Source organism: Oncorhynchus gorbuscha, linkage group LG06 (assembly GCF_021184085.1).
Source record: "Oncorhynchus gorbuscha isolate QuinsamMale2020 ecotype Even-year linkage group LG06, OgorEven_v1.0, whole genome shotgun sequence".
Classification (NCBI taxonomy): Eukaryota; Metazoa; Chordata; class Actinopteri; order Salmoniformes; family Salmonidae; genus Oncorhynchus; species Oncorhynchus gorbuscha.
In genome coordinates, this window is record NC_060178.1 from 49,131,315 (window position 1) to 49,150,167 (window position 18,853).

At 42.6% G+C, this 18,853-nt stretch overlaps 1 protein-coding gene across 1 annotated transcript in view; it reads right to left on the bottom strand.

Moving 5' to 3' along the window:
• The window catches only part of LOC124038696 (pituitary adenylate cyclase-activating polypeptide type I receptor-like), a 45,942-nt gene that overhangs the window by 7,605 nt on the left and 19,484 nt on the right, over positions 1-18,853 (bottom strand). Inside the window, exon 5 of the mRNA XM_046354781.1 lies at positions 5,690-5,790. Within this exon, the coding sequence (XP_046210737.1) occupies positions 5,690-5,790 (101 nt within the window). The remainder of the gene's footprint in view (positions 1-5,689; positions 5,791-18,853) is intronic.

Consider the following 18,853-nt stretch of genomic DNA (forward strand, 5'->3'; position numbering starts at 1 on the left):
CGGGATCTTGGTCCCCTCCCTGACCAAGGCTCTTCTCCCCCAATTGCTCAGTTTGGCTGGGTGGCCAGCTCTCGGAAGAGTCTGGTTGTTCCAAGCTTCTTCCGTTTAAGAATGATGGCGTCTACTGTGTTCTTGGGGATCATCAAGCCTGCATAAATATTTTGGTACCCATCCCCAGATCTGTGCCTCAACACAATCCTGTCTCGGAGCTCTAGGACAATTTCTTCGACCTCGTGGCTTGGTTTTTGCTCTAACATGCACTGTCAACTGTGGGACCTTATATAGACAGGTGTGTGCCTTTCCAAAACATGTCCAATCAATTGAATTTACCACTGGTGGACTCCAATCAAGATGGAGAAACATCTCAAGGATGATCAATGTAAACAGGGTCCACCTGAACTCAATTTCAAGTCTCATAGCAAAGGGTCTGAATACTTATGTAAATAAGGTTTTTCTGTTTGAAGTTTTTTACAGTTGCAAAAAATGTAAAAACTTCAAATACCATCAATACCTTGTCTGCATATACTCAATCATATATTTATATAATTATCATATACTGACAAGTAGATAAAACAACGTCAGCTTAGCAAACTAACTTATCCAGACAGGAAAGGTATTGTTGGGTTTCTGTCTGGGGAGTAGCCTCAGGAGCACTCTCTATCGTAACACAATGGAGTAGCCGGAAGACAGCTATTTTCCATCTGTGGGTACATTGACTTCAATACAAAACCTAGGAAGATCATGGATCTCACCGCTACCAATTCATTACATCGTAATTATGGAAGTTCGTAATTATGAGAGTTCTTACAGCATGAACTACCATGTCCAGAGAGAGAGAGAGAGAGAGAGAGAGAGAGAGAGAGAGAGAGAGAGAGAGAGAGAGAGAGAGAGAGAGAGAGAGAGAGAGAGAGAGAGAGAGAGAGAGAGAGAGAGAGAGAGATCAAACAGAGAGTAATGCTATTATGGATTGGATTGTGTGTTTACTAACACTTTAGTTCTCGTAGCTAGATCTGAGCTGTGTAGCGGTTAGCAGTTATGGTATGAAGGTTTGGCTTGGAGAGTTTTTTTGCCTGGTCACAGACAGCTGTTGTTTCACAGAAGTCCACAATCGAAAGGAAAACGTTCTAATTTTGTTGTGTTACAGCCTGAATTTAAAATAGATTAAATTGAGATTTTGTGTCACTGATCAAACACCCCATAACGTCAAAGTGGAAATATGTTTTAGAAAACAGTACATTTGTTCAAATTCATGCAAAAATGAAAAGCCTAAATGAGACAATACATATTCAACTCTTTTGTTATGGCCTAAACAAGTTCAGGAGTAAAAATGCTGTGAAAAATATTCGGACCCCTTGAAATGCAAACATTTCTAAAAACCTGTTTTCACTTTGTCATCATGGGGTATTGTGTGTAGGTTGACAAGGGGAAAAAACGAATTAATCTATTTTAGAATAACGTAACAAAATGTGGAAAAAGTAAAGGCGTCTGTATACTTTCCAAATGCACTGTAATAAGTTGCATGGACTCACTCTGAGTGCAATAATAGTGTTTAACAATTTAAATGACTACCCCATCTCTGTACTCCACACATACAACTAACTATCTGTAAGGTCCCTGCGTCGAGCAGTGAATTTCAAGCAAAGATTCAACCACAAAGATGAGGGAACTTTCCTATGGATCGCAAAGAAGGGCACCTATTGGTAGATGGGTAAATAAAGCAGGCATTGTATATCCTTTTGAACATAATGCAGTTATTCATCTTACACTACAAAGATAGAGGAGCCCTTCCTAAATAAGTTGCCGGAGAGGAAGGAAACCACTCAGCGATTTCACCAACAGTTACACAGTTTAATGTTTGTGATAGGGGATAACTGAGGATGGATCAACAACATTGCAGTTACTCCACAATACTAACATAAATGAATGCTGCAAAGTAAACCTTTTGTCCTGAATACAAAGCGTTAGGTTTGCACACAACATTGTTCCAACACAACATTTTCAAGAATGATGGTGGTTGCATCATGGTATGGGTATGCTTGTCATCGGCAAGGGATTTTTTTAGGATAAAAAGAAAAGGAATAGAGCTAATCACAGGGAAAAACTGATTCCTTTCTAGGGAGTTTTTCCTAGCCACCGTGCTTTTACACCTGCATTGTTTGCTGTTTGGGGTTTTAGGCTGGGTTTCTGTACAGCACTTTTGAGATATCAGCTGATGTACGAAGGGCTATATAAATAAAATTTGATTTGATTTGATTTGATTCAGTCATATCAATATATATTTGTTTTATTTTCCATTAATTAAAACAATAAATATAATTGTTTCTCCATTTTTAAAATACAGAGTATTTTGTGTAGATAGATCATTGACAAAAAAATGTATCAATTTTATCCCACTTTATAACAACAACATGTGGAAAAAGTCAAGGGGTGTTAATACTTTCAAAAGGCACTAGCTATACACTGATCTCTGGACCTGGAAAAACTTTGCAGAGAATGAACGATGACTGAGGACAACACACAACACTGATTGCTATAGCTTGCTCAACAAGTATATTATTCTTCTGGCTTTATCTAGCACTTTTTGTAATACTTAACCTTGCCTCACTGGCTTGTTAGCGTCCTAGGTGGGTTGTCCCACGAAAAGCCATCCGTTAAAGTTTTAAGTAGAACTTGTGCACCGATATTTAATTTAAAATCCTGTTATATTAAATTAATTGTGCTTTAATATAGACCACAGAGATTTCAATATTTTTTTTTTATATGAATAAAGGATTGCTTGCTAGGGCTGTTTACTGCCCCTACTGGAGGAATTTGGTGCCCTTATTAAACAGGATAAATTTTTGTCAAAAGTTGCTAATATATGCATATAAAAAAACATTATCGAATAGAAAACACTCTAAAGCTTCTAAAACCGTTTAAATGTTGTCTCTATGTAAAGCAGAACTCTCAGGGCATGCATTCTCCCAAACTATCTCTTGCCATGAGAAAAGTTGGCCCAACTTTGACGTCATCGCACACACCCTTCCCAACCAGTTACAGCTCTGGGAACAGTTCCTACGTGTTCAGCGCGATCCCTGCTTTCAATTGGGCTTCTCATTGTGAGAATCGCACGCTCACGAGAGTTTGAGCGTGCCGAAAGCTCTCGGTCACGTGAAAAAAAAGGTTACTCTTATGCGGGCTCTGGTCGGATGATGTCTTTTCCTCAGGATCGATTAAACGATGACTGTGTTTCTGTTCGTCCTCACGATTTCTGTGCACCTTTATAACATGTTAACGCTTAATTATGAACATAGTTTGACAAGTTTACTCGACATATAATATGTAAGTTCAACGTTTTGGTGCGCATCCACTTGACTTTTGGCTACATTTCGACTGAAATGTGTCGTTTTTGAGAACCGAAAGACGCAGACTTGAAAACTAAACGCTGTTTTGATAAGTATAATCCCTTCCAGGTCTTCTGATGGATGAACAGCCAAGGTAAGGGAATATTTATGTGGTAAATTTGGGTTTCTGTGGACTCCAAGATAGAGGAGCCAGAATGCTACTTTTGGAGCGCCGACTCCTAGTATAGCCTAGTGAACGCAACCTGTAACGTTAAAAATAAATGTAACACAGCGATTGCATTTAGAAGAAGTGTATCTTCCTATTCATATGTAGAACATGCATATTTAGTCAAAATTTATGATGTGTATTCCTTGTTAGCTGACGTTATCTGCCGGAGCTATCGTCATTTCTCCTGACATTTTAGTAGCATTTTTTGAACGATGCGTCATTGTAAACAGAGATTTATGGATATATATTGCAGATTATTGAAAGAAAAATGAATGTACTGTGTAACATGTTATATTACTGTCATCTGATGAAGATTTCAAAAGGTTAGTGAAATGATTTTTCTTTTAATCCTGCGTTTGTTGATTGCATATTTTTTCCTACTTGGCTATGCAAATGAGCTATGTCTGCGGTGGTGGTTTGACATAAATATGTGCTATGTTTTCGCCGTAAAACATTTTAGAAATCTGACTTGCTGGGTAGAAAAACAACTTGTTTATCTTTCATTTGAGCTATTGGACTTGTTAATGTGTGGAGGTTAAATATTTTTAGGAATATCTCTTGCGTTCCATGCGCCACATTCCAGCTGAGGGTGTGTGTGGGGGGGTTCCTAGTTGGGAACGTGTGTCCCCAACAAGTTAAAGTGCCAAAATACATTATTTTATTTTCCTCCGTCCTCCCTGTGTCACTTCGAGGAAGATTTGAACCCACATAATCCCAACATTTATCCACGTTTAACCATCATTGTAAAGGCTAAGTTGTTTTGTTAGTTGACAGTCATTTCTTTGGTTAGTGATTCATGTATGTCTGTCCCTCATTTTAAGGTCAAGAACTGAACTCTCGTTACGGTGAAACGATTCCCATTTTTCATTTTAAAGTCAAGAACTGAACTCTCGTTACGGTGAAACGATTCCCATTTTTCATTTTAATGTCAAGAACTGAACTCTCGTTACGGTGAAACGATTCCCATTTTTCATTTTAAGGTCAAGAACTGAACTCTCGTTACGGTGAAACGATTCCCATTTTTCATTTTAAGGTCAAGAACTGAACTCTCGTTACGGTGAAACGATTCCCATTTTTCAAAGGAAAATAAACATTGTACATCTAAAAGTCAAATCATAGAGTAAAAGCAGGTGAGCTGGTTCTACTATTTTAGGAAATGTTCTGGTGTTTTGTGGTGGAAACCTGAGCAGGTCGAGCATAGCACGTCAACCCCGTTACCCATAGATAGACAGGCTAGAACTGTTTTCATTTAATTTATTTTGTGAATTAGCATTCAGTTTCCACACCCTGTTGCACACAATCTTTCATTCCCCTTGTCACAAGAGGATGTATGGCTCATTTAAGAAAGAAATCATCAACCCTGTTACTTTCTTTTGGCACGTAATAGGCACTTACTAATAGTAATATTTTTTCCCCCTCTTTTTATTTATTTTATTTTACCTTTATTTAACCAGGCAAGTTAGTTAAGAACACATTGTTATTTTCAATGACGCCCTGGGAACAGTGGGTTAACTGCCTGTTCAGGGGCAGAACAACAGATTTGTACCATGTCAGCTCGGGGGTTTGAACTCGCAACCTTCCAGTTACTAGTCCAACGCTCTAACCACTAGGCTACGCTGCCGCCCTATGTTGTTTAACATTTTATTTATTTATATTTCTCACTTCTTTTACTTTTACTTCTTTTTCTTTTCTCTAAAGGCACCGAATCGGTGGAACGACCCAGGTAATCAAGGACATCTGCAATTGTTGTAGACGACATCCATTGGATTACGTGTTTGCTTTACTTGCACGAGCTGCATCTGAAGTCGGACTTGATCGCATTTACTTATATGTAAACAGACCGGTTTCTGATTCTGAACTGCAAGCGTAACTTTTCATGATGCGCCTGGGAAATGGGTCTGTTGGAATGAGAGTACAGTACAGCCCAGATAATTCAAACAAGCACATGACTGAATAGTTCATTAGAGGTTTCCTCGTTCAATTTGTTTCTAATGGCAGAATCAGTCCTTCTGTCCTCAACCAATCACATTCCTTCCCCCACAGAACAAAATTGAAAGTGGAACATTTCAATGAGTGACTGAATAACAGAGTGATTAAAAGAGAATGTACAGTATGTGAGTGATGTGATATCTCTAACCTCTGATCCTGTCTCTGTCTCCTCTGCGAACTCACAGGCCTCCTCATATGTAGGGTACAGCTCTGTCCAGCCATCCTTCGTACAGTTCCTGAAGATGTAACCTGAGAAACAGATCAACCAATCATAGGCCAGTCCTGAGGGTGTGAAGGAGGAGCCACCAGAGCTGGTAGCCTGCAGGTATTGTCTCAACTAGATTTGCTCACCTCCTGCGTCCTCTCTCTCCTCCGTCATCTCTCGCCTCCTTTTGAAAAGGATCAAAGGTAATCGAGGAGAGGGAACGTGGACGGAAATGCACTTGTTTGAAATGAGACGATCCTTCTCCACACGCACTCTGTCAGGCAAATTACATTTACAGGGGTGCAATCCCAAAATAACTGTGTACAGTGATAAAAACAAATTAAGAACATTTTATAGATGAAACCATATGTAGCATATTGCTCTCTGACAATACAACAGCTGATTCAAAGAGGGTGTGGGAGATATCAAAACTCTTCCGCAGTATGATACACTGGTGCTTCCAAGCCAAAAGGAGGCTATCGAGGAGGGGAGGACCGTATTCTGTTTGCCTACTAATGATATGACAGTCCTCGACCACTCAACCACTTATCGGTTTTCCGGGTCATGGAGGAGAGAGGAGATACTTTTACCCAAATTCCTTATCCCAGGCAGAACACAGGAAATTCTCCCCCCATACAGAATAATCAGACAGTCCATTGCAAAATTTTTTCATTTTGAACATAAAAAATGTCCTGTTTTTTATTTTTTGTTTGTTTTTTCTCTGTAATACCACGAGCCACTTAGCAATTTCCTGAAGTTGGCTTAGCTGGCCCAGATTGGTTCGCAATCTCCTAACCTCATAACTAGCTACCAAGGAGCCATTTCAGGCTATCAATCAAGTTAGAGTAGCTAGCTTGTCTAACTATTTTAGCTGACATTCCTGCTGGCCAGGTTGGTAGACTTTAGAAAAGCAAGTAATAACTAAATGTACTGAATAAGACTCACATTCCTTTCAATATGTTTACCCAGATTTGAGCAGAGATGCAGAGAATAATATTTAGTTTCTTTATGTAACAGTATAATTTTAAACCGTCCCCTCGCCCATACCCGGGCGCAAACCAGGGACCTTCTGCACACATCGACAACAGTCACCCTCGAAGCGTCGTTACCCATCGCTCCACAAAAGCCACAGCCCTTGCAGAGCAAGGGGAAACACTACTTCAAGGTCTCAGAGCAAGTGACGTAACTGATTGAAACGCTATTTAGCGCGCACCGCTAACTAAGCTAGCCGTTTCACATCCGTTACATTTAAAAATAACCCCCAGTCAGGAGGATAGACAGCTCAAGAGGTATGCTTCAGATATGCAGAAAAAAAAGTACAAATATTTTTTTACAAAGATTTAAGCATTATAATTATGGCTCTAGAACGCAGGGAAAATCTGTTTCAAGTGTTTGAAATTTGCAAAATTCTCCAACTTACGGCACAAGCACCCTCCAGAACACCCCCCAGCCATCCTCACGTACTTTGTGCCCGTTCATATTTTTGGGTTGCATGATGCCCCTGATACAGTGCGTTGCAATAGTTATTAAAGAACAAAGACACAATGAAAGTTTACAGTAAAACAGTGTTCAATACATTATCATACTAGACAGTGAAATACTGTAGTTCAGAATGCAGCAGGCTAATTCATTGCCAAGGGACCTGTCTTCTCTCTGGTCTGTTTATTTCTTTATGATCATACTCATGTAAATGATTGCATGTGTTGTGTGTGTGCATATGTGCGTGCACATGTGTGTGTGTGTGTGCGTGCGTGTGTGCGTGTGTGCGTGTGTGCGTGTGTGTGTGTGTGTGTGTGTGTGTGTGTGTGTGTGTGTGTGTGTGTGTGTGTGTGTGTGTGTGTGTGTGTGTGTGTGTGTGTGTGTGTGTGTGTGTGTGTGTGTGGTTTTTTGTCATGTTGTTATGGGCTAAGGGATCAGAGGGCTGTGTGTTATTTCTACAGACTGATTAGATAGAGGATTAGATGCACGACAGAGGGCAATGACAGAAGAGGAGAGAGAGAGAGATAAGGGCCATAGTGGCAGGAAATAATGAACACAATGAAACACACACCAAACACATAGAGACTAGGGTTCAACTCCTGGCCAGGGCTACCCACAGAACTCCCAACAATATACTTGCATGGTTGGTTTCATTGACTCTTCCCTTTAAATTGACCCATTTTTTTGACTACAACCTCTTGGAGATGATCAGCTTGAGGTGTAGAATCATTGATCTATCAAGGGACTCCCGAGTGTCACAGTGGTCTAAGGCACTGCATTTCAGTGTGAGAGGTGTCACTAGAGACCCTGGTTCGATTCCAGGCTGTTTTACAGCCAGCTGTAATTGGGAGCCCCATATTGCGGCACACAATTGGCCCAGTGCCGGTAGCTTTCAGCCAGGGAAGGAGGTAAATAAGATTTTTTTCTTAACTGATTTGACTCGTTAAATAAAGGTTAAAAAATAAAAATAAATCTACAAATACGATTCCTTGCCAAATAATAGGTTTTGTGTGATTAAGATTCGCAGAGCTACACCTCCCCTGGCACAGGTGATCCCCCTGGCAAACACACACGCACAACCAAACATTGATTGATTGGAGACAGCTTATGTCAATTACGGAACATTTACCATTGATTTTCTACCTGTAGCTACAGTAGTGGATAATGTTGGAAATACTGGTAAAAGCCCAGTGCCTCCCAGGGCAGACGAGGATGCATACAAAGTCAATTTTTTATTGATATGTTTCGCAGATCACATTTACCAACCTCCTCCCTGACCTCTTCAATGAATATCCCATAGGCCTCTACATTATGGTGAAGGTATGAAAATTCACTACAAAAACCAAGGTACGAATTCTGTCGTGTGCGTGTTTCGTTAATCATCACTTCACACTCCCTACACCTCTGATGAACATAACAGGAAACTTGTTCGATCACCATGCACTGCTAAATCATTGTGGCTGTGGATACGGAGAACATCAACACATTAACGTCGACACGCCAGAGGATTGTGGCTGTGGATACGGAGAACATCAACACATTAACGTCAACACGCCAGAGGAACTGGACTTGGGGCTCTGCAGATTAGGATTAGTTTTATTCTACGTTGCCACTAAAATCACAATAAACTGAGAAATAAAAGATTGTGTTATTGCTATGCATATTATGATCATTAATAATAATAATATCGTATAGTATAGTTTTTTTTTTATTACCCCAAAAAGTAATTCAAAAGGTTCTTTGAGGATCCATTAAAAGAGGTTATTTGAAGAACTTATAGGGGTTCCCCCACCGTTTCCATTTGAAGAACCCCTAAAGGGTTGGAGAACCCACTCCAGGAACCTTTTCTTTATGGAGTGTGGACTTCCTGGGCCCCAGGGACACACACGGAATTGTTCAGCCCCACTGTGACATGTGCAAAAAGGGAGAAAAAGTTCCCAAACTGTCATTCTGATTCCCATGTATCATGGGATGAGCATGAGGGAGGCTGGGCAACAGGTTCAACCAAATCTGAGCCACTATACTGGTGCAGTTATCATCCGGATATTTAGAAATGAGAACCGGTATGTAACTGTAAGGGCTGTAGTCTTACTGGTAAAGTAATATGGACTGTATTTTCAGAACGAGAAGGCTAAATCACTAAAACCATTCAAATGTTTTTACAGAACTGCAATAAAACCAGTGTCTGGTGGAAGAGTGTTTACCCCAGAGTAGGATACCCACATTGTAAATATGGTCATTGTAATTAACTGCATCAGACTCAGAACTGCAGGACCACATAATGGCAGATAACACCATATTCCAAAACGTCAACAGAGTGAGTCTCTGCACTGTCTCGTCTACTGAAACAGAGTGAGTCTCTGCACTGTCTCGTCTACTGAAACAGAGTGAGTCTCTGCACTGTCTCGTCTACTGAAACAGAGTGAGTCTCTGCACTGTCTCGTCTACTGAAACAGAGTGAGTCTCTGCACTGTCTCGTCTACTGAAACAGAGTGAGTCTCTGCACTGTCTCGTCTACTGAAACAGAGTGAGTCTCTGCACTGTCTCGTCTACTGAAACAGAGTGAGTCTCTGCACTGTCTCGTCTACTGAAACAGAGTGAGTCTCTACTGAAACAGAGTGAGTCTCTCTGTCTGCACTGTCTGCACTGTCTACTGAAACAGAGTGAGTCTCTGCACTGTCTCGTCTACTGAAACAGAGTGAGTCTCTGCACTGTCTCGTCTACTGAAACAGAGTGAGTCTCTGCACTGTCTCGTCTACTGAAACAGAGTGAGTCTCTGCACTGTCTCGTCTACTGAAACAGAGTGAGTCTCTGCACTGTCTCGTCTACTGAAACGCAACAGAATTAGGATGAAGCAGCTGTACAGAGTCCATTTCGAAGGAAACTCAGACCGTGTAAAACAACAGAGATATGAATATGTGCAGGTAAGCGATACTATCCTATCATTGGTACTGGTTCTGGAAGTGTATGGTGCTACATCATATTGACTGATCTCTGTCTTTTAGTACTGTGCTACATTGTTTTGTCTTGTCTCTTTCACAGAGTCATGGAGCTAGAAGTGCATCATGAGCTAATATGAGTGGCAAGGCAGGTTTCAATCTTGCAAAAACAAGGGCCCGCGGCAGAAATATCATCGGACACCGTGCCATCATCAACGTCCCGGGACAACGTGGTGGCAACATAACGTGTCCGGCTATTAGTCAAAACAGCGTCCTTCACCATCATGCAATCTTAGGCCCATACAACACTGCACATATTATCACATTTCTGGACACCCTCCACAACAGACTAATCCCTAATGACCAGGGGCCAGAGCATCCCAGGTACGTTATCATCTGAGACAATGTTAGTTTCCACCGGGCTGCTGTGGTCCGCAATTGGTTCACAGGTCACCCACTTTTCATTGCACTCAATCTCCCCCCCCCCACCCCATACTCTCCGTTCTTGAATCCTATTGAATAATTCTTCTCTGCATGGCGTTGGAAGGTGGATGATCGCCAGCCCCACCAACACATACCCTTTCTACAGGCAATGGAGGAGGCTTGTGGAGACATCGGTCAGGGGTCATGCCAGGCCTGGATAAGGCACTCCAGGCGATACTTTCCACGCTGCCTAGCTCAAGACAACATCGCATGTGATGTGGATTGTCTTTTTTTCACAAATGTTTTAGTTTTTTTCTACTGCTTTTTGTTTGTTTGAGAACATTTGAGAATAAAAAACAACAACTTTTCCCTCTTATTTGTTGTAACGATCTGGGTGTAGTGGAGTCAGGCGCAGGAAGCAGAGAGTTCAGGGTAGTGCTATTTAATGCACAAACGGCAAACATAAGCCACCCCACGAAAACACAGGGCGCACACAAAACCAAATGCCCCAAACACAGGGACTAAAAACAGTCCAGCAAAAAACCCACGAACAGGAAAACACGTTAACCTCTAACGTGCACACTAGTCACACAAACAATCCCGCACAAAGAACAGGCGGGCCGACTGGCTAATAAAGCCCAACTAATCACCAAATAAACAACAGGTGTAACCGATAAACAGACAAGGGGGGGGGGGGATCAGTGGCAGCTAGTAGGCTGGCGACGACGACCGCAGAGCGCCACCTGAACAGGAAGGGGAGCCACCTTCAGTAGGAGTCGTGACATTTGTATTGATAGTGTGTTATGTTCGGAAAACACATCCATACTTTACACATTTGGATACCTATGTGTGTTTGTATGACTATACTCTATTGCAAACTGCTATACCCTGCACACAGTTAAGTATTTTTCATTTAAACTATCAGTGAGCAGGTGGTGCTTCGTGTGCTTATTCAAATGGTTTGTGTGTACTGTATTGATGCAAAAAAACATCATTTTTAAAAGAGTTAAGAGTTTTGCAATAATTGTTTGCTTTTGTCAGAGACTGTTTTGCTGGTTTGGTGTAAGGTTTTGTGGTTAGTGTGTAGAGTTGTGCAAAAAATAGCCTATAGTTTCAAAGATAGTGCCGACGCAATCAGAAAAAACTGTTATTCAATTTCTGTGCATTTTGTTATTCTCATGTTTTATGTATTAGTTATATTATGTGTTTATGCTGCAACTCTTATTTGGGTGTGAATACTCGTACATTCAGATGTTAGCTGATATTCTTTGCTTCGTTTTCTACACACAGTAAACACATGGCATGGCTGCCAATATTGCATTCTCCTCTGCCAATGCTGCGGGCTATCCCCTGAGATATACGCAGCCATTCATTTTACATTGCCGCTGCTTCAGCGGCTTCTCTCTCTGGCCCTGCATCCACACTGAAGATCATAGACGAGATACTGGGTTTTCAGCTTCTCTCTCTGGCCCTGCATCCACACTGAAGATCATAGACGAGATACTGGGTTTTCGGCTTCTCTCTCTGTGCCCTGCATCCACACTGAAGATCATAGACGAGATACTGGGTTTTCAGCTTCTCTCTCTGGCCCTGCATCCACACTGAAGATCATAGACGAGATACTGGGTTTTCAGCTTCTCTCTCTGTGCCCTGCATCCACACTGAAGATCATAGACGAGATACTGGGTTTTCGGCTTCTCTCTCTGGCCCTGCATCCACACTGAAGATCATAGATGAGATACTGGGTTTTTCGGCTTCTCTCTCTGTGCCCTGCATCCACACTGAAGATCATAGACGAGATACTGGGTTTTCGGCTTCTCTCTCTGGCCCTGCATCCACACTGAAGATCATAGACGAGATACTGGGTTTTCGGCTTCTCTCTCTGTCCCTGCATCCACACTGAAGATCATAGACGAGATACTGGGTTTTCGGCTTCTCTCTCTGGCCCTGCATCCACACTGAAGATCATAGACGAGATACTGGGTTTTCGGCTTCTCTCTCTGGCCCTGCATCCACACTGAAGATCATAGACGAGATACTGGGTTTTCGGCTTCTCTCTCTGTCCCTGCATCCACACTGAAGATCATAGACGAGATACTGGGTTTTCACCTTCTCTCTCTGGCCCTGCATCCACACTGAAGATCATAGACGAGATACTGGGTTTTCGGCTTCTCTCTCTGGCCCTGCATCCACACTGAAGATCATAGACGAGATACTGGGTTTTCGGCTTCTCTCTCTGGCCCTGCATCCACACTGAAGATCATAGACGAGATACTGGGTTTTCGGCTTCTCTCTCTGGCCCTGCATCCACACTGAAGATCATAGATGAGATACTGGGTTTTCGGCTTCTCTCTCTGGCCCTGCATCCACACTGAAGATCATAGACGAGATACTGGGTTTTCGGCTTCTCTCTCTGGCCCTGCATCCACACTGAAAATCATAGACGAGATACTGGGTTTTCGGCTTCTCTCTCTGTCCCTGCATCCACTCTGAAGATCATAGGGCGTGGTCTTCTTCTTCCTACGAACTCTATATTAGATTAAAAGCCAAGGAGATTTTGGATAGCAAAAGTGTTGAGTTCATTTGCGAGATCCCGTGATTTATATAGTTCACTATGTCGGCGTTCAGCCCACAGTCAATAGCTTCGCTTCGGTTGTCATCGTAATGAAGTTCAGTGCATATCAGTACAGGTGGTCGGCTGGGTGCTTATTACTTAGGTTGCTTATAGTCATCTGTGCAGACCACAGATGAGTAGGCTTCTCATTTGGTTCTGTGATAGCACCCGGTGGTGCTTCTTTAGGGTGGCTGGGTTCACACTGCTACTTAGCAGATAGGCAGTTGTGCCAACATTAAGCTCATCTTGACTCAAGCGAGGACCCAGCTGTACATAAGACAGATAGGCAGTTGTGCCAACATTAAGCTCATCTTGACTCAAGCGAGGACCCAGCTGTACATAAGACAGATAGGCAGTTGTGCCAACATTAAGCTCATCTTGACTTAAGCGAGGACCCAGCTGTACATAAGACAGATAGGCAGTTGTGCCAACATTAAGCTCATCTTGACTCAAGCGAGGACCCAGCTGTACATAAGACAGATAGGCAGTTGTGCCAACATTAAGCTCATCTTGACTCAAGCGAGGACCCAGCTGTACATAAGACTGTGACGTAGAAGTCCGTCACTGGCCGCGGGCAGCATTTGGTTCTTTAACGCACACATATTCTTCACTCCTCCCTGCGCCATTATAAGATAAGTTAACAATGTGGGTCGACACACAAATTAACTTCTGTCTTGGTGCATGCATTTCACACCTGTCAGTGTTCATATTTGAGAGATACAATAATTATTATACTTATCAATGTTGTGGATGAGCGCATTGTTTGTTTGTTCTGTTCCTCTCTCTCCATCTCTGTAGCTTCCGGGTATGCTGGAAAAGGACCCGAGCTAAGGGAATTGGGTTGGCTTTATAGTGCCTGTCCCAAATGGCTCAGTAATGCATATGGGCATATTGAAAGATATTGTCAGTAGTGAGGTAATGTTGTAAATGGTATGTTGTGATATTGTTTAAAACCGTGTTGCAATGTATATCCTTTAGTATGTTTAGTTCATGGAAAATGTAGGTTTGTATGGTTAATTGATTAATTAATTAGAGTTAATTGTTCTGAGGGGAGGGGCTAGCCCTACAAAAGGAGCCTCTCTTTCAGTCATGGGGAGGTTTTTGTTTTGGATTGAGCTGTGGATGGGGCAGCATTGTTTTTAAGCTGTCCCATAAGGTAGACGTTGATGGCAGTACTGTTGTTTTTTTGTTCCGGAATCACTTGTAAATAAACACCTTTGCACAGAAGAACTTTTGCGGTTCCGCCATCTTTTTATTTTGATAGAGGTTAGGTTATCCAGTTTAGCCTTCTGGCCTACTCTACGTGACAAAGACAGATAGGCAGTTGTGCCAACATTAAGCTCATCTTGACTCAAGCGAGGACCCAGCTGTACATAAGACAGATAGGCAGTTGTGCCAACATTAAGCTCATCTTGACTCAAGCGAGGACCCAGCTGTACATAAGACAGATAGGCAGTTGTGCCAACATTAAGCTCATCTTGACTCAAGCGAGGACCCAGCTGTACATAAGACAGATAGGCAGTTGTGCCAACATTAAGCTCATCTTGACTCAAGCGAGGACCCAGCTGTACATAAGACAGATGGGAGTTATACGTCGCTCAGCACAAATGGTTAACATTATTTTGTTTGTTTATTTTTTAAATACTTTTTACCCCTTTTTCTCCACAATTTCATGATATCCAATGGGTATTTACAGTCTTGTCCATCGCTGCAACTTCCATACAGACTTGGGAGAGGCGAAGGTTGAGAGAGCCGCACTTCTTGACACACTGCTCGCTTAACCCGTAAGCCAGCCGCACCATTGTGTTGGAGGAAACACAGTACAACTGGCGACCGGATTCAGCGTGTGTTGGAGGAAACACAGTACAACTGGCGACCGGAGTCAGCGTGTGTTGGAGGAAACACAGTACAACTGGCGAACGGAGTCAGCGTGTGTTGGAGGAAACACAGTACAACTGGCGACCGGAGTCAGCGTGTGTTGGAGGAAACACAGTACAACTGGCGACCGGAGTCAGCGTGTGTTGGAGGAAACACAGTACAACTGGCGAACGGAGTCAGCGTGTGTTGGAGGAAACACAGTACAACTGGCGACCGGAGTCAGCGTGTGTTGGAGGAAACACAGTACAACTGGCGACCGGAGTCAGCGTGTGTTGGAGGGAACACAGTACAACTGGCGACCGGAGTCAGCGTGTGTTGGAGGGAACACAGTACAACTGGCGACCGGAGTCAGCGTGTGTTGGAGGAAACACAGTATAACTGGCGACCGGAGTCAGCGTGTGTTGGAGGAAACACAGTATAACTGGCGACCGGAGTCAGCGTGTGTTGGAGGGAACACAGTACAACTGGCGACCGGAGTCAGCGTGTGTTGGAGGGAACACAGTACAACTGGGCACCGGAGTCAGCGTGTGTTGGAGGAAACACAGTACAACTGGCGACCGGAGTCAGCGTGAATGCCACAGGAGTTGCTAGAGCCGTTTGCTGCTGCTACTACCTAACTACAGTACCGCTCAAACGTTTGGACACATCTACTCATTCAAGGGTTTTTATTTATTTTTACTGTAATTGTTGTCCAAAGTTTTGACTGGTACTGTAATTTCGGGCTTTTTAGTACTTTTGTGTTTCAGTTCATTTTATTAGAAGATGTATTATTTCAATAATTATCCCTTCTAATATATATATATTTTTTAATCTATTTCTAAATACTATGAATAGAAAGTATAATACTAATTATTTTACAACATTCATTTTCTTGAATGGTAAGGTATATGTGCAGATGATTTCTTTATGAATTAATGTATTTTATTATTTTCCTGTTGTGTTTAATTACAATCCCTACCATGGATAGTATTGGGTGTTCAGTTATTAGACACATCGATGGGAACATTGTATTATTTAGAATAGCCATGGAGTGGTCTTGGTGTCTCAGAACCGTTGGTTATTTAGGTGATAATGCCAGAGAAGCTGGAGTTTGGTGGATATATTGGCACGGGTGTTGTTAGGCCAGAGACAATGTCAAGAGGCGGAAAACCATGCCAATGTATCCTGCAAACACCGGTGTCGAGGGCATTGTCACTTTATACGATGGGTTAACAACACATTCAAATAATCATTGACATATTTTCATTTAATTAATTCATTCATTCACACTATTTCATCCTTCCACAATATATAGTCCCGACACAAATCTAGGGTTGCTACCCAAGCCGGCTGCATTTTCTTTCTATCTGTCCGGTTGCACGACCCAGTTGTCCAGTCATTTTGTTCTGTATTTGTTCTGTTCCCAGTTGTTTGTTGTAAATGTTGCATTGCCATACTGGCTGGCAACATTCTTATCCCTTGCTTGCAAGCTAGCCAACTATGGCTAACTTATAGTCACGTCAAACAGTGCAGCCGGAATAACAACAAAGTAGCTGAGTTTCAAGTTCCTTGGTGTCCACATCACCAACGATCTACCAAACACACCAAGACAGTCGTGAAGAGGGCACGACAAAACCTTTTACATTTACATTTACATTTAAGTCATTTAGCAGACGCTCTTATCCAGAGCGACTTACAAATTGGTGCATTCACCTTATGACATCCAGTGGGACTTTTCCCCCTCAGAAGACTGAAAAGATTTGGCATGGGTCCCCAGATCCTCAAAACGTTCTACAGCTGCACCATCGAGAGCATCCTGACCGGTTGCGTCACCGCCTGGTATGGCAACTGCTCGGCATCTAACCGTAAGGCGCTACAGAGGGTAGTGGGAACGGCCCAGTACATTACTGGGGCCAAGCTTCCTGCAATCCAGGACCTATATAATAGGCAGTGTTAGAGGAAAGCCCATAAAACTGTCAGAGACTCCAGTCACCCAAGTCAAAGACTGTTTTCTCTGCTACCGCACAGCAAGCAATATTGGAGTGCCAAGTCTAGGACCAAAAGATTCCTGAACAGCTTCTACCCCCAAGCCATTAGACTGCTGAACAGCTTCTACCCCCAAGCCATTAGACTGCTAAACAGCTTCTACCCCCAAGCCATTAGACTGCTGAACAGCTTCTACCCCCAAGCCATTAGACTGCTGAACAGCTTCTACCCCCAAACCATTAGACTGCTGAACAGCTTCTACCCCCAAACCATTAGACTGCTGAACAGCTTCTGAACAGCTTCCCCCAAACCATTAGACTGCTGAACAGCTTCTACCCCCAAGCCATTAGACTGCTGAACAGCTTCTACCCCCAAACCATTAGACTGCTGAACAGCTTCTACCCCCAAACCATTAGACTGCTGAACAGCTTCTACCCCCAAACCATTAGACTGCTGAACAGCTTCTACCCCCAAACCATTAGACTGCTGAACAGCTTCTACCCCCAAACCATTAGACTGCTGAACAGCTTCTACCCCCAAACCATTAGACTGCTGAACAGCTTCTACCCCCAAACCATTAGACTGCTGAACAGCTTCTACCCCCAAACCATTAGACTGCTGAACAGCTTCTACCCCCAAACCATTAGACTGCTGAACAGCTTCTACCCCCAAACCCCAAACCATTAGACTGCTGAACAGCTTCTACCCCCAAACCATTAGACTGCTGAACAGCTTCTACCCCCAAACCATTAGACTGCTGAACAGCTTCTACCCCCAAACCATTAGACTGCTGAACAGCTTCTACCCCCAAACCATTAGACTGCTGAACAGCTTCTACCCCCAAACCATTAGACTGCTGAATAATTAATCAAATGGCCACAGGACTATTACATTTGTATTGTACACTGCTGCTACTCACTGTTTATTATCTATGCATAGTCACTTCACCCCTAAATACATGTACAAATGACCTCTAACCTGTATTCCTACACACTCGGTACTGGTATCCTCTGTATATAGCGTCGTTATTGTTATGTTATTGTGTTACTATTTATTGTTTTTTTTTTACTTTAGTTTTTTTGGCAAATATTTTCTTAATTCTTCTTGAACTGCACTGTTTGTTTAAGGGCTTGTAAGTCAGCATTTCACGGTAAGGTCTACACTTGTATTCGGTGCATGTGACAAATACAGTTTGATTTGATTAGCATTTGTTTAAGCTGTTTTCTAGTGACATTTATTTGGATGCATCCAGAACAATGAGCTAATGAGGCGTGATTTCACCTGGCATAGAACATGTGCTCTCTCTTTAGGATACTGTTGTTCAGTGGAGCCAATAACAAAGCTAACACAATCACTTCAAACTGAAGCTGGAAAGACTGCAAACTAGCTACACTTCGTTTTGTTTGACCTTTTTTCAATGTACATTTCTTTGAATGTATCCATAAAAATTATGCCAGCTGATTCATGATTTCGACTGGCTGAGAAATGCTGCCTGTCTGTCTGCCTCGTCCCGACTCCTGATACATTCATTACTATGGGACAGCCAGAGATCGACTGGCTGAGAAATGCTGCCTGTCTGTCTGCCTCGTCCCGACTCCTGATACATTCATTACTATGGGACAGCCGGAGATCGAATTTTAATATTGAAACAATGTTGCAAATATCAGAGAGACAGGCAGCGAGGTTTATACAAATCTCCGCTGTTAAAAACTAAATGGGTGTCACGATCGTCGTAAGAAGCGGACCAAAGAGCAGCGTGGTGTGAATGCATCATTTTAATGGATGACGAAAACACGAACTGTAAACAGT